Here is a 15,308-nt window from a genome sequence, read left to right as displayed (position 1 = left end):
CCTTTTCCCATGTGCCCTGTCACTGCATACTTAGACTGGTAAACGAAGAGAAACTCAAAGTACCCCACTTGGTTATCTATACGGGAATTTCATATTCCTACAATCTCAACTTGACTGAGGCTTCAAGTACACAGATCACCATTGCCTTTCCGTGAGAATTTTGGGGACTTGAGTACATGAAAGCACATGTTTCTGTGACTGATATTTAAACAAGAAACCCTGACCTACCCTAATGGGCTGTACAAAAGCACACCTGCACTTCACGTACCTTCTAGTGCCCCACAGCCTAAATCCAATCCAGTTCCCTTTGCATGTTGCTGATTTGTCCAGTTTACTTTTCTAGGCTATAGATTAGTCTGTCAGTCATAAACACCCACCCAATAAAACCCTGACCATCACCAAGCCTATCTTCACTTGGGCTCTACTTGCCAAATGAAATTACTTACTGGTTGGGAAAAATGCTTTCACTTAGAAAGCAGGACAAACAGCATGCATCCAGTTATTTTACAATCAATCTTTTGTCCTTCATTAACACACCTTAATTTTCCTGCCCCAAATAAAAAGCCAGAGATGGAAAACAAGAAATCAGTTTATTTCATCATTTCTTGCATTTGAAGTACTCCTCGATGACATCCTTGGCCTGAGATTCTTTGCCATAGTCCTAAAAAACAAATGTGATTTTACTAAAATTTACAAACTCCCAAGTTGTTAGCACCAGTTAGTGAAGCTTTACCAAAAAAAAAAAAAAAAAAGCACACCTTATTAAGTATTTCCCACCATTAAAATGCCTTGTAGCCATTTTCAGGGACCTTAATGACTTCAATGTCTTTAAGGCTCGTAACATGGCTTTCCTATTGCCAGCATTTTCTAAATTTCTGCAGAAACACATTCAGGTTAGCAGATTCTTTGGCTGGCTTAATTATGGCTTATTTCCTTTTTCTGTAAGAAAGACTTTATGTCTGTTGAGAATTACACATTTGCTTTTAAGACTTATTACAGGGTTAACTCTGTAATTATTGACCAGGAGATTTTTGCTGAAACTAACACCTGTGGCCTGGCCAAAAATTGTTATTTCATTTACACTTTGAGAACTATTACATTCAATATTTATATCTGATACAACTGTATTATCCAGCACCATGAGTTTCATTTTCACTTTCTATATCAGAATCAATCACTAAGATGTTTTTGCTTGTTTTGAATCTGCCTGTAATGTGGGAGACCCGGGTTTGATCCCTGGGTCAGGATTACCCCTGAAAGAGAATGGCTAGCCACTCCAGTATCCTTGCCTGGAGAATTCCTCGGACAGAGGCTCTTGGTGGGCTACAGTCCGTGGGGTCACAAAGAGTCAGATATGACTGCATGACTAACACACTGAAAAACAATCATCTGACACACTAACGTCACTTGGACAGAAGGTATCTACATAAAACTCATTCAAATATTCACACAAAATTCCACGTTGTGTCATTTCTGACAATTTTACCGTAACTTGTTTGTGTTTGTAATATACACAAGGATAGGACAAAAATCTAACCACAAAATTTAACAGTCATACTTTGTATAATGAACCCTAGATCACTTTTAAGCTTTTAAGTTTTGCATGGTAATGTAACTAGTATTACTTCTCCAAACAGACATGGTTACCCAGTACAACATTTATGCCAGACATAAATATCAGCTTACCTTAACCACCACACAACTGCAACCAACCACTTTACGAGGTTTCCCCTCTCTGTCAATTTTACAGAGGCCTACCCATTCCCCTAGTTTCTTGTTGTCATCAACCTATTAGAGGGAATAAGAACAAAAATAAATCACCACACAAGTAGGCACTAATACTACTGACAATACATTAGATGAAAGGTGGCTGTAGTCAGATAGGGTGACATGGCAGTTTCCTCACCACGGTTCAGTAGAGGGAGCCAGTTGTCATCATGTACAGCCCAAAGAAACCTATCAATACCCTACGCAGGTTATTCTGTATCAACGTAAAGCTAGCATTTAAATCTTCAGGAATAAAAATGCTTCCCTAACTAGCTTTAGCATAGCCAACAAATGCCAAGTTTGTGATGCTTTTCAGACCTGCAGAAGAGTTCTTTACAAACTTTCTCTGGTATGACAAAAATTATGGATAACCTTTATGTGGACACACGTCTGTAACTGGCCTAATTTACAATAAGCTGATTTCTCTTTCACAAAAACAAAATCCAAAGAGTAACTTACCTTAATCAGGTTGATTTGATGCTCAGCACAAAGGGCCTCCACCAACTTGACATACATAGGCTCATCACAGTTGGATGCGAGCACACACAGATGGGCTTGGCGCCTGAAATGCAAAATCCAACAGAAGCTAAAATTTGGGTCTAAACCCACCTGCAGTCTGTAAGAGAATTATCTTTGCACTGGATACACTGGCAAAAACCTAACCAGGCATTGGAGAACACAACTTCAGTTTGAAGTAGCTGCCAGAAAGCATATTATTTCTTTACTTCGATCTGTCTATAGAACCACCTAATCTTCAAAAACTTGTAAAACTCTAAATTTCACATATAGCAACTGTTTAACTGTTACCTGTTACTGGGCCCAGTCTAATATTGCACAGTATTTTCCTGCAGAATAGTAAAGTAGATTCTACCAGCTTTCCAAGAAAGGCTGGTTCCACTGGCAAATTTACCCCAAATTAATAGATTTAAATTCACTCAGCTTGCTGCTGCTGCTACTAAGTCGCTTCAGTCGTGTCGGACTCTGTGCAACCCCATAGACGGCAGCCCACCAGGCTCCCCCGTCCCTGGGATCTTCAGGCAAGAACACTGGAGTGGGTTGCCATTTCCTTCTCCAATGCATGAAAATGAAAAGTGAAAGTGAAGTCACTCAGTCGGTCCGACTCCTCGCGATCCCATGGACTGCAGCTTGGTCCTTAATTTTGGCTTTAAATCTTAAACAGTTGTTTTGCCAAGATAACCAGCCCAAAGACCTCACTGAGTAAATTTACAAGTATTTCTCATCCACATTGACCCCTACAGCTACTACTAACTGCTGCTGCTGCTGCTAAGTCGCTTCAGTCGTGTCTGACTCTGTGCGACCCCATAGACAGCAGCCCATCAGGCCCCACCATCCCTGGGATTCTCCAGGCAAGAACAATGGAAACTTCATGCTAAATCCAAATGTTTCTGCCACAGTAAAGTGGTTTAAGTCTCCAAAGTTCAAAATGAAGGTTCCCATCTATTCCCGAACTAACAGTGAAATTAGTCCCCAAATCTACAGGTTTGTCAGACTATGCGATTTCACTCATAGAAGGAGTGAAGGGGTATCCGACAACTTAAGTCATCATTCAAACACTGTAGTTTTACTTCAAGAATCAAACGTTCATCCCCATTCAAAACCCACACACTCAGCGGGCCATTAGAGTTCTGAGCTGATACCTTTTCCTATGTTTCCTGTAGAACGGATGTCATTCAGAACTTTTGTGCTAACACCATGAACTTCACGCTTTCTTCCCTCGGCTGCAGTTTTGCTCCGGTTCCAACAACCCACAGTATTGAGACTGATACACGTACTTGTCTAAAGCTTTCGCAGCTTCGCGAATTCCACGTGCTAAGCCATCGTGGATGAGGGCGGTCTTCAGTACCTCTTGCAGAGCAGTATTAACGTCCATTACACCTCCAGCAGCAATGCTAAAAAACAAAAATTTGAAGTTTTTTAATGTGGTAAATTCTCGCCCACAATCTAACGCCTTGGACTCGGCAGTCATCAGCAAGGTAGGCCAGATGCGCTTACGGCTCCAGGGCACATCTAGAAACCACGCGACTGGGTCCAGGCCCACGCTTTGCCCGCCCCACCACCCAGCCCTGGGCTCACCCTTCCTCGGCCATGGCGGTGGGTTACGGGTGGAGCCGAATCTTGAATGCACTGCAAAACAAACAGCAATAAGTTAAAGAAATGATCCCGATTAGCCCCACATACTCAACGCCAACTCCAAGTAAAATGCAGCCACACTGCATAACCAACACCCTTACTTTGCCTCACTCACCCCGAGCCTCCGCCTCCGCGCGGCTCCGCGGCGGCAGGGAAAGAGAACGACTGCGCCCGCATGACGGTATTTAAGGGTTTCCCAGGACCCCTGGGCGCGTGCGCACTCCCTTCTATGGAAGAGCTGGCTCTGGCAATGCCGGACCTGGAGAATTTCTGTTTCCGGATTGAGGCGGTCCTGAGACAGGACTCCTACTAACTTTCTGACTCTGCTCGGCCGGTCATTGGCTCACGAAGCAGGCACTAGCGCGGGCAGCTTCTTAACGTCATTTCCCGCTGGAGGCGCGGCCTGCGGAGGCCCAGAGAGCTTCTTCTACGGAGCGCGAGAAGGGCCCGGCTCTGCTGTCCGCGCGATCTTTTAAAGCTCTGGGAGCCCAGGCACCCCAGGCTGAGGTGGAAAACTAATTTTAACCCTTGCTGCTGCTAAGTCGCTTCAGTCGTGTCCGACTCTGTGCGACCCCATAGACAGCGGCCCACCAGGCTCCCCCGTCCCTGGGATTCTCCAGGCAAGAACACTGGAGTGGGTTGCCATTTCCTTCTCCAATGCATGAAAGGGAAAAGTGAAAGTGAAGTTGCTCAGTCGTGTCCGACTCTTCGTGACCCCATGGTCTGCAGCCTACCAGGCTCCTCCATCCATGGGATTTTCCAGGCAAGAGTACTGGAGTAGGGTGCCAAATTTTAACTCTTACTACGCAGTACTTGTAATTTCCTGCCGACCCCGCTAACTGGGCCTCCCTGAGCGGCACACTCTCGCTTCGTTTCTAAGTCACTCTGAATGTTCGTGATTTGTCAGTCTGTGGGTGATTGCGCGCGTGCTTGTGTGTCTGTGTTTTCCTGAAACGACAGCCAACACGTTTTCGCTACTTCTGAAGCGCATCTCAAATTCCACTTTGCTGACCACTGTTAAGTGAAACCCCTGGCCAGCCTAATGATTGGTTACGGTTCCCTAATGTAGTTGGTTCTAAAAGAAGTTTTGGTTTGGGGGTTTTTGTTTTTAGGGTTTTGTTTTGTTTTTAACGCTAAATTGCCCCGTGGATTCGTAATCCCGCCCAAATCGGGATTCAGCAGGTGCATTTGAAACACAGTGTACCAAACATAGGGACAGGGTCTGGGAATACAGAGAAGAAAACGTAGTCTTTGAGAAATCCGGCGTTAATTTCGCCTACCAGGACTGGCGGAGTTAGTGGAATCTTCTCTGAGAAGTCAGTTTTAACTTTGACTTTCTCAGAAAGCAATATTCTGAATTTTGCATTGACTGACCATTCCCCCACCAGCATTTCGAACGCTAATGAAATACATGGTAATGAAATACAGCCTGATGTCATTTCTTGTGTTCTAACTTCCTCTTCTGACAAGTAGCCAAGACAGCAATTATTAAGCGTTTGATAGGTGCTGCTGCTGCTGCTGCTAAGTCGCTTCAGTCGTATCCGACTCTGTGCGACCCCATTGACGGCAGCCCACCAGGCTCCCCCGTCCCTGGGATTCTAGCACCCATGAATCCAGCGAACAACGAAGAACAAACAGATAATGTTAAATTTTTGAGTACTGTGGAAAAAAAAACAAAAACAAAAAACAATGAGTAATGTGTTCAGAGTGTGAGGTAGAATTAGCCAGAGTAATGATGTAATGGAATTTTAATCCATGTTGTTCAATATTAACTTTCAAGCTTTTGTTGTATACATGTTGAACCTACTTATTTCCATCCATAGCTCATCCTAAAAAGTTGTTCACTTATTCACTTAACTATTGAGCTTTTGGGAGGTGAGGAACAGAGTTTATAAAGATGAGTATATTTATTCCTGCTGCTTTCATGTTTGTGGTGAGATTAAGATTTGCGCCAAAGTTGATAACACCTGAAGGCCTCAGGGGAGTTAATAGCTAGAGTCACTCTCATACTGGCAGATTATAACGCTTAAACAATGTATACAAATATGTGTCTGAAATACCTATGAAAAATAAATTCTAAAGTTTGTGTGTTTTAGAAACGTTAATGATAATAGGTCATTTTGTTTAGATGTCAGTTTATGTACTAATTATTATATTTTCTCCCTTAAGTATCATCGAAACTTCATATGGTAGTGGTGGTGTTAGCCCTTTTAATGGGGAAAGAAACTTAGGCTTAAGGAGTTGCCCAAGCTACACAGCTAGTAAATGTGGAAACTGGTATTTGAGCCCCATTGACTTCAAAGCTGATGCTTCTAAGCCTTCAGCCATTTGGATGATTGCCCAAATGTGGGACGGAGATCAAGATTTCAAAGATAACTCTTGACATCTCACATTTGGCAATGATACCACTGGTTCTACCTTCATCATGTAAAAAATCACATAAACAGAGAAGGGGAATATTGCAGTGTCAAGCAGAAAAAGACACAACAGTAGAAATCTGAGTTTCTGAATCGTTTAAGTGTAGATGTACTAGTTTGCTAAGGCTGCCATAACAAAGTATGGCAAACTGGTAGCTTAAACAGCAAAGTTATTTTCTCATAATTATGAAGACAGGAAGTTTGAAATCAAGGTATTTGCAGGACTGGTTACCGCTAAGGTGGGGAATCTGTTCCATGCCTTTCTCTTAACTTCTGAGGTTTGCCAGCAATTTTGATGTTCCTTCGTTTGTGACAGCATAACTCCAGTCTTCACAGGATGTTCTCCCTGTGTGCATATCTGTCTCTGTGTCCAAATTAATTATATATAGAATAATTCTATTTCCAAATAAGGTCTTGATATGGGGTGCTGGGGTTGGGACTTTGACCTATATATTTTGTGGGGACACAATTCAACCCACGACAGATGTCAAAAAAGAAGGGGATGAAGAACAGTTTAAATACTAGGAAAGATGTTTGTGTTGAACTGAAAAAAGCTTTACTTAAAAGACCAAAAGTGGGAACAGAAGCTAAACCAGTGCACAGGAAAGATTTTATATCAGGGAGTGGTGGGGCGTAGCTGAGCTGAGTTCAAATTCTGGCTAACTCTGTGGCCTTTGGCAAATGGCTTATTTTTCTGAGCCAGTAAAGTGATAATACTAGAATATTATGAGGAGTAAAAAGAGATAATTGTTAAAAGTGTTCACCACTGCCTGTGAAGTAGTAGCTGTTGTTCAGTCTCAGTCACGTTCGACTCTTAGTGACCCCATGGACTGCAGCACGCCAGGCTTCCCTGTCCATGACCAACCCCCAAAGCTTGCTCAAAGTCATGTCCATCGAGTTGGTGATGCCCTCCAACCATCTCATCCTTTGTCCGCCCCTTCTTCTCCTGCCTTCAATTTTTCCCAGCATCAGAGTCTTTTCCAATGGGTCAGCTCTTCACATGAGGTGGCTGAAGTATTGGAGCTTCAGTTTCAGCATCAGTCCTTCAGTGAGTATTCAGGGTTGGTTTCCCTCAGGATTGACTGGCTTGATCATCTTGCTGTCCAAGGGACTGTCAAGAGTCTTCTCCAGTGACATAGTTACTTACCTTATAAATAACTTCACAGGAGAATACATGGAAAGGTTCTTAATATAACCTTTCTCCTGTCCTAAAGCATCTGGCATTCAGTACCGTGACTTACATATTGGAGTCACTAAACCAGTGTGTACTAAATGAATTCATGAAATGAAATAAGATTAAAGAAGCATCTGGATAGTCAGCACACCAAAAAGAAAGCCATGTTGACATCTACTGTGACAAATTTATGCCTGTTGTGAGCTAGTTGGAGGCTTTGGGAATCCCAGAAAACCACTTTTAATTTGAAAACTTTTAAATGTTTCCACTTTGGGGAGTAGAAATAAATATAATGGATGGAAATGGAAGCTAAAAACATGAAAACAACTCAAAACTATTATCCTGCTGAAGCTCCAGAACATAGGTCTAGCCTTGGCTTATGTAGCATATGATTTTAAACATATTGAAGAAAAATAATTGTAGCTGAAAAATAGCTCTGGCAGAATCCAATTATATCAAAGGACAAATCAAAGGAGAAAGCAGTTGGTGAGAGGAAACACCATAAAAAAGAATAAAATAGATGAATGAGAGTGGAGTGGAATAGATTAATGAAGTTTCTAAGTAGCAGTTTGTAAAAATAATGTGTAAGTTTTCTGAAGTATTACTAAAAATGTTTCCTCAGCCCTTGTTTTTCTTGCTACCAGATGCTACCCAGAGCTGTCTGGGTGCTGTGGCAGCTCACCATAGGCCTGGTTCAGGATTGGTAGGAACGAAACAATTAGAGGCAATACTTAATATTCATGAATAAACTAATTGTAAACCAGCAACATGGGCAATTTATTCACTTGGCCAACATGGAGAACCTGGGTGTGCAAAATTTCAGCTCCCAATACTGCTTCCTATAGACCAGCTCTGCTGTTATCTGTGTAACTTTTTTTTTTTTTTTGAAAAATGGGTCCTGATGCACTAACATGTACTCGACAACTGCAGTTTTTATTGAAGAATCATTGGAATGAAGGCAGGTCTGCTGCTGTGCTTAAAACTTAAAATATTAAAGGGGTGGGGTGGGGGGTGGGGAGTGGGGACTGCTTCCCTGGTGACTCAGACAGTAAAGAATCTGCCTGCAATTCGATTTCTGGGTTGGGAAGACCCCCTGGAGGAGAGCATGGCAACCCACTCCAGTATTCTTGCCTGGAGAATCCCCGTGGACAGAGGAGCCTGGTGGGCTACAATCCCTGGGGTTGCAAAGGCTCTAACACGACTGAGCAACTAAGCACATACATTAAAGGGGAAAAAAAAAGTCCTTCTTACACAACCAGTTTTAACCCCAACAAAGAAGTTAAAAGGCAGACTGTTAGTTAAGAATTCTTCATATAGATTCCACTCTATACTATTTTCTGACTCTGTAGTCTTGGTCAAAGTACTTCTAATCTCTGGGTCTCAAAAGTGCTTCGGCTGTAAAATGAAGCAGAGAATTGATGAGATGCTCTTTAGCACATGGTTTGGACATTCTATGGCATCATTTAAACACTAATTTTAACTTTTAGTAAATGTTGAGCATCTATGTGGTCTGCCATAGTCATTTTGAGATATTGTATGACTTCAGCCACATGACACTTAGCTGTAGTTGCTGTCAGCTTCCCTCCTTTGTCTCTGATTACAAATGGTTTCTTTATTTGTAAATGACAGCTGTTCCTTTTTTATATTAGGACAAGTAATAGAAAATTTGGATAATATTGTATCAATTATAGTTCACTGCATGCAACAGAGTAACCTATGGTCTACCTAACCCTCCCACACCCCCACCCCCTCCCACTACAAAATGAATATACTTTGTAGCAATGAGTTGGCTCTGAGAATAAAAGGGTTTGCTGAGCAATCAGGTTTAGGGAATGATAGAAACAAGGTAACTCCAGAGATTTTGGTTACAGGAACTTTTACAAATTATTTTAAGTTCAGTTCAGTTCAGTCACTCAGTGGTGTCTGACTCTTTGCGACCCCATGAATCAGCACTCCAGGCCTCCCTGTCCATCACAAATTCCTGGAGTTCATTCAAACTCATGTCCATCGAGTCCGTGATGCCATCCAGACATCTCATCCTCTGTCATCCCCTTCTCCTCCTGCCCCCAATCCCTCCCACCATCAGTCTTTTCCAATGAGTCAACTCTTCACATGAGGTGGCCAAAGTATTGGAGTTTAAGCTTTAGCATCATTCCTTCCAAAGAACTCCCAGGGCTGATCTCCTTCAGAATGGACTGGTTGGATCTCCTTGCAGTCCTCAAGAGTCTTCTCCAACACCACAGTTCAAAAGCATCAATTCTTTGGTGCTCAGCTTTCTTCACAGTCCAACTCTCACATCCATACATGACCACTGGAAAAACCATAGCCTTGACTAGACGAACCTTTGTTGGCAAAGTAATGTCTCTGCTTTTCAATATGCTATCTAGGTTGGTTATAACTTTCCTTCCAAGGAGTAAGCTTCTCTTAATTTCATGGCTGCAGTCACCATCTGCAGTGATTTTGGAGCCCAGAAAAATAAAGTCTGCCACTGTTTCCACTGTTTCCCCATCTATTTCCCATGAAGTGATGGGACCAGATGCCATGATCTTTGTTTTCTGAATGTTGAGCTTTAAGCCAACTTTTTCACTCTCCTCTTTCACTTTCATCAAGAGGCTTTTTAGTTCCTCTTCACTTTCTGCCATAAGGGTGGTGTCATTTGCATATCTGAGGTGATTGATATTTCTCCCAGCAATCTTGATTCCAGCTTGTGCTTCTTCCAGCCCAGCGTTTCTCATGACGTACTCTGTATATAAGTTAAATAAGCAGGGTGACCGTATACAGCCTTGGCGTACTTCTTTTCCTATTTGGAACCAGTCTGTTGTTCCATGTCCAGTTCTAACTATTGCTTCCTGACCTGCATATAGGTTTCTCAAGAAGCAGGTCAGGTGGTCTGGTATTCCCATCTCTTTCAGAATTTTCCACAGTTTATTGTGATCCACACAGTCAAAGGCTTTGGCATAGTCAATAAAGCAGAAACAGATGTTTTTCTGGAACTCTCTTGCTTTTTCGATGATCCAGTGGCTGTTGGCAATTTGATCTCTGGTTCCTCTGCCTTTTCTAAAACCAGCTTGAACATCTAGAAGTTCACGGTTCACGTATTGCTAATGCTTGGCTTGGAGAATTTTCAGTATTACTTTACTAGCGTGTGAGACGATTGCAATTGTGTGGTAGTTTGAGCTTTCTTTGGCATTGTCTTTCTTTGGGATTGGAATGAAAACTGACCTTTTCCAGTCCTGTGGCCACTGCTGAGTTTTAGTGCTTCTCAAACTGGCTTACTATATGACTAAATGAAGATCTTTCACCCTATCCATCACAGTTAAATAATTTAATAAAACACAATAAATATTCATCACTAGTGGTTTTGCAAGACTAACCCTCTTGCAGATAACAAGTGTGAGTCTAAAAAGTTTGGAAACAACTACCTGCAGGTCCTGGAGGATGGCCCAAAGCAGAAGTGGACAGTGGGGTTGGAGACTGACAGCTGGGAAAAGGAGTGGCACTGGCTGCATTCCCATGTTTATGGTTTTCAGTATGAGGGGAGCCTGCAGTCAGCACCACGTGGAACAGCTAATAGTCAGAGGGCCTCAATTTTACTGCCTTGAAAACCAGAGGACAGACTTTAGAGCAAACACAGCTGCCGAAAATGGAGGGGAGGGGTAGTCCCAGAAAGGAGAGAGCCAGAAAGTGAAGACCAGTATTCTGTGTAGTGATTCTGTGTAGAGACTCAGCTAAATCTCTGATTGGCCCCTGTACACACGCGTATTGTTCATTGTTGTTGTTCAGTCACAACGTCCTGTCCAAATCTCTGACACTCTGGACTGCAGCACACCAAGCTCCCCTGGCCTTCACTATCTCCCAGAATTTGCTCAGATTCATGTCCCTTGAGTTTGTGATGCTATCTAATCATAAAGTTTGAGTCAAGGTAGCTTAACTCTGCTGAAATTAGAAAAGAAAAAGCAATCAAAACTCTTTGAAAGAACACAAGAGAATCCAGAGTTTCTACAAAGTATTATTCATGATACATTATTTTTCTCTTATTAATTAAAAATACATACACCTATTAATTAAAAATACATACAACTATTTAAAGCAAAAAATTGTAATACTTACAAAAACTAGAACATAAATAATTGGAAGCTGACACTGGATAACTGGACCTATATGGTGGTAAGGTTCTCATGCTTTGCATAAAGTGCTACAATATTAACTCAAAATAGACCAGAAATGTTAGGAATGTGTTTTGAAAACACTAAGCAACCACTAAAAAATAACACAAAATGACATAGCTAGAAACACAATAGATAAATTCCAATGTAATTCCAAAATTTGTTTTCAATTAGACAAAAAGACCATAATAAAGAAGAAACTAATTAAAAAAAAAAAAAACAGATGGGAAGATATAAAACAAATAATAAAATAGTAGACTTACGGGACTTCCCTGGTGGCTCAGTGGTAAAGAATTCGCCTGCCAATGCAGGAGAGATATGGGTTTGATCCCTGGTCCGGGAGGATCCCACATGCCGCAGAGCAGCTAAACCTGTGTGCCACAACTACTGAGCCTGTACTCAAGCCGCAACTGCTGAACCCACGCACCACGACCACCGAAGCCCCCACGCCTAGAGCCTGTGCTCCGCAACAAAGAGTAGCCCCACTTGCCACAACTAGAGGAAAGCAGAAGCATCAATGAAGACCCAGCACAGCCAAAAACAAATAAGTAAATAAAATTTTTTAAAATAGTAGACTTAAATCCCATCCCACCATGTCAATACTCACCTTAAATGTAAATAAGCTATTTGCTCAAATTAAAAAAATAGAGATCATTAGAATGGATTTTTTAAAAATCATATATTCTGTCTATTAGAGATGCATTTTTAATATCCAAGACATGGATAGGTTAAGAGTAAGAGGATGGAAAAAGATCTATACCACACAACCAATAAACACTGGGTGTGGTTTTAGGCATGTAGTCCCTGAGTGGTGTGTACAACCCTCCTGATGTGTTACCAAATAACTTAGGGTAAATTCATTTTCTGCTCAAATGAACAGAAGTGAGTTATTTTAATAGAAACAGGCAACCTGGATTGATACAGATACTAGGAAGAAAAATAAAGAAGGATGAAGAGACAAAGAGTTAAGGGGCTGTATTTTGGATAGAGGGGTAAGACTGAACTCGAGGTAACATTTAAACAAAGACCATATTATTATTCCATTTTAGTTTGTAAAGAAAAAAAAATGTTTCATATGTGTATATATGTCTAGACAAACATATAAAAACATGAATAGATAGTTGTGGTAGGCTGATAATGGATCCTAAAGATATGTCCAAATTCTAAATCCCTGCAGGTTATAAATGTTACCTTTTGTAAAAAAAAAAGGGGGGGGGGCAGGTGTGATTAAGTTAAATATCTTGAGATTAAGAGATTATTTTGGATTTTGTCTCAGTGAAATTGATCTTGAACTATTGGCTTGCAAGGCTGTGTTATTTTAAGCTGCCAAATTCATGTTATTTGTTACAGTGGGTGCAGAAAAATAAGAACATGATAATATTTTCCATGATAACACTAAGGATCTGGAAGGAGGATTGGAAGGAGTGGTTAGATGTGAGAGGAAGACAGGAGTATGAATATATGTACCACAAAGTCTTTATGTAAATTAAAAGATAGTTGCAAAACAAAAATGTACATTTTATGAAAATATATACAAACAAATTTTGTATTAAACATGCAAGAATTATTGTTGATGGGGAGAGAATGGGACTAGGGATACAGAGAAAGAGATGACAACAAATTCAGTTCAGTTCAGTAGCTCAGTCGTGTCCGACTCCTTGCGACCGCATGAATTGCAGCACGCCAGGCCTACAACAAATTAAAAATTCAGTTGAAGGATTGATTGGAAGATGAAGTTAAGGAAACTTCTTAGTAGAGTAATAAGTAAGAGGACCAGTCTAGCAATCCAATAGCTGCTTAAAGAACAGTCTGGAAAGAAAGAACAAAAAAAAAAAAAGAGAGGGAGAAGGCAGTCATCAAATAAGTAATTCAAGAACATTATCTTCTATGGTTTGATGTTAGATTGGAGCAAGAATGTAGAGTAAAATAAGATTGGAGAAACTGGCAGGGGTTAGATCAAAAAGATTTTGGAGTCCACTTTAAGAAAACTTTGCTAGAGCTAATCCTGTTTAGTGTTTCTACAGGCTCTCCTTACCTACTTGCTTTCCCAGAAATGTTTACATAATCTTCAACACACACTGTAATACAAGTAAACAGTTCTTCCAATGTGTTTCTCTTACAGAACGCATTGCATTATAATAAATTGTTAATCGGTGTCTGTTTTATCTGCTAGAAGGGAGTATATATGTTACCTAAGGGCAGAGACTGGATGGGGCTCACTTATTTTTGAATTCACAATGCCTGGCACAGGATAGTAGCTCAATAGTCCTAAGTTATTGTATTTTATCTTGGCCCCAAATTAAGAATTTTCCATTCCTTAAACTTTAACCCTTCCCAAACAGTAAATCAGTTGAAGATAAGTGAAGCCTCTATTTTTTTGTGCCAGAAAATTGTAAGGGTGAGAATAACATAGCAGGCTTCACTTTCCAGAGCCAAGCCCTTCACATACTTTATCACCAGTGCTCACAACCACTCTCCATGACAGGCGTTACAATCCCAGTCACACAGATGGAGAAACTGACCTGTGACGTAGTCACAATCAGCTAGTACAGTCATCCCTGGATATCCAAGGGTATCTGTTCTGGGACCCCCAACACCCCAACACAGATGCTGAAGTCCCCTATATAAAATGGCATAGCCTTTGCATATAACCTATAGCACATCCTTCTATGTGCTTTAAATCATTTCTGGATGATTTATAATACCCAATGCAATGTAAATGTTATAAATGAAATTTAAATAATTTACGAATAGTTGCTTCTGCTTGGCAAATTCAAGTTTCACTTTTTGGAAATTTCTAGAAAAAAATTTAAAAAATATTTTCAATTTCCTTCCTCCTTATTTCAATCCCAGGAATGCAGAAGGAGGGTATGTCCCGCTGAGGACAAGTGCCTGAACTGAACCTCGAGCCTCTCTTTCCAGAAGTGGTTCTCCCAGCAACTCCACCATGTGTCTTCAACATTCATTATAATTCTTGCAATTTTTTTTTTTAAACTCAGAGTACTTCACATCAGTTAATTCATTTCCAGGTTACTAATGTCTGGCTTCAGTGGTTACAAACACTACGCCATTCACCCATTCTAAAGAATAACTCACTCAATAAAATGTCCTGGCTACTCTTCCCTTCTGAGATGGGCTGCATTCTGCCTATGGAATATGCATCTCTCTAAATAAACTTGATTTTACTTAAAAAAAAAAAAAAAGTCGTTATAAACCTAATTTTCTAATTCACATTTGCATTTTTAAATTTCACAGTCGTGTCCGACTCTTTGCGACCGTGGACTGTAGCCCACCAGGCTCTTCTGTCCATGGGATTTCTTAGGCAAGAATACTGGAGTTGGTTGCTATTTCCTTCTCCAGGGGGCCTTCCCCACCCAGGGATGGATCACACGTCTCCTGCATTGCAGGTGCATTCTTAATCACTGAACCACCAGGGAAGCCAGTTTTTAATTTTATGTACTACCTATCTTTTCTGTGTCTACATAAGCTTCCTTTCTTACTCTTGGTATTCCTAAATTTTACTCATTTTAAGATATGGGGTTCAGTTATATGAAATACAGATTCATTTTTATTTTTCTTTCCCATACAGAAAGAAAATGGACAAGACGTGAGTATTTGTGGACAGAACAGGTC

At 40.9% G+C, this 15,308-nt stretch overlaps 2 protein-coding genes and 3 non-coding genes across 10 annotated transcripts in view; 1 reads left to right on the top strand and 4 right to left on the bottom strand.

Annotated features, from left to right (window-relative positions):
- Positions 1-571: 571 nt before the first annotated feature.
- Positions 572-4,078, bottom strand: RPS12 (ribosomal protein S12). 3 transcript variants are annotated; one of them, XM_005210931.4, is made up of 6 exons: positions 4,020-4,078; positions 3,862-3,912; positions 3,561-3,677; positions 2,227-2,329; positions 1,687-1,788; positions 572-661 (listed from the first exon to the last, which is right to left on the bottom strand). In XM_005210931.4, exons 2-6 carry the CDS (start codon positions 3,873-3,875, stop codon positions 599-601), a joined length of 399 nt encoding a protein of 132 aa, XP_005210988.1. In that variant the 5' UTR covers positions 3,876-3,912; positions 4,020-4,078; the 3' UTR covers positions 572-598. The 3 variants fall into 3 exon arrangements, with proteins under 3 accessions (XP_005210988.1, XP_005210987.1, NP_001014409.1); XM_005210930.5 differs by having other exon boundaries at positions 4,034-4,078; NM_001014387.2 differs by lacking the exon at positions 4,020-4,078 and having other exon boundaries at positions 3,862-3,913.
- LOC112448169 (small nucleolar RNA SNORA33) lies at positions 788-917 on the bottom strand. Its single transcript, XR_003036562.1, has one exon. It is a non-coding gene; the product is annotated as a small nucleolar RNA SNORA33 (small nucleolar RNA).
- Positions 1,870-1,946, bottom strand: LOC112448170 (small nucleolar RNA SNORD100). Its single transcript, XR_003036563.1, has one exon. It is a non-coding gene; the product is annotated as a small nucleolar RNA SNORD100 (small nucleolar RNA).
- On the bottom strand, positions 3,268-3,340 carry LOC112448162 (small nucleolar RNA SNORD101). Its single transcript, XR_003036555.1, has one exon. It is a non-coding gene; the product is annotated as a small nucleolar RNA SNORD101 (small nucleolar RNA).
- Positions 4,079-4,333: 255 nt separating the features above from the next.
- The window catches only part of SLC18B1 (solute carrier family 18 member B1), a 47,387-nt gene continuing 36,412 nt past the window's right edge, over positions 4,334-15,308 (top strand). The window contains exons 1-2 of one of the 4 annotated variants that reach the window (XM_024997012.2): positions 4,334-4,681; positions 15,265-15,282. Coding sequence is in view for 1 of the 4 variants with exons in the window: in XM_015472862.2 (XP_015328348.1) it covers positions 15,210-15,282 (73 nt within the window). In the remaining 3 variants the exon portion in view is untranslated. Of the gene's footprint in view, positions 15,283-15,308 lie in introns of all 4 variants that reach the window. The other 3 variants (XM_059889898.1, XM_059889899.1, XM_015472862.2) reach the window with 3 other exon arrangements.

Source organism: Bos taurus, chromosome 9 (assembly GCF_002263795.3).
Source record: "Bos taurus isolate L1 Dominette 01449 registration number 42190680 breed Hereford chromosome 9, ARS-UCD2.0, whole genome shotgun sequence".
In the NCBI taxonomy this organism is placed as follows: Eukaryota; Metazoa; Chordata; class Mammalia; order Artiodactyla; family Bovidae; genus Bos; species Bos taurus.
This window is presented reverse-complemented; position numbering and strand designations above follow the sequence as displayed.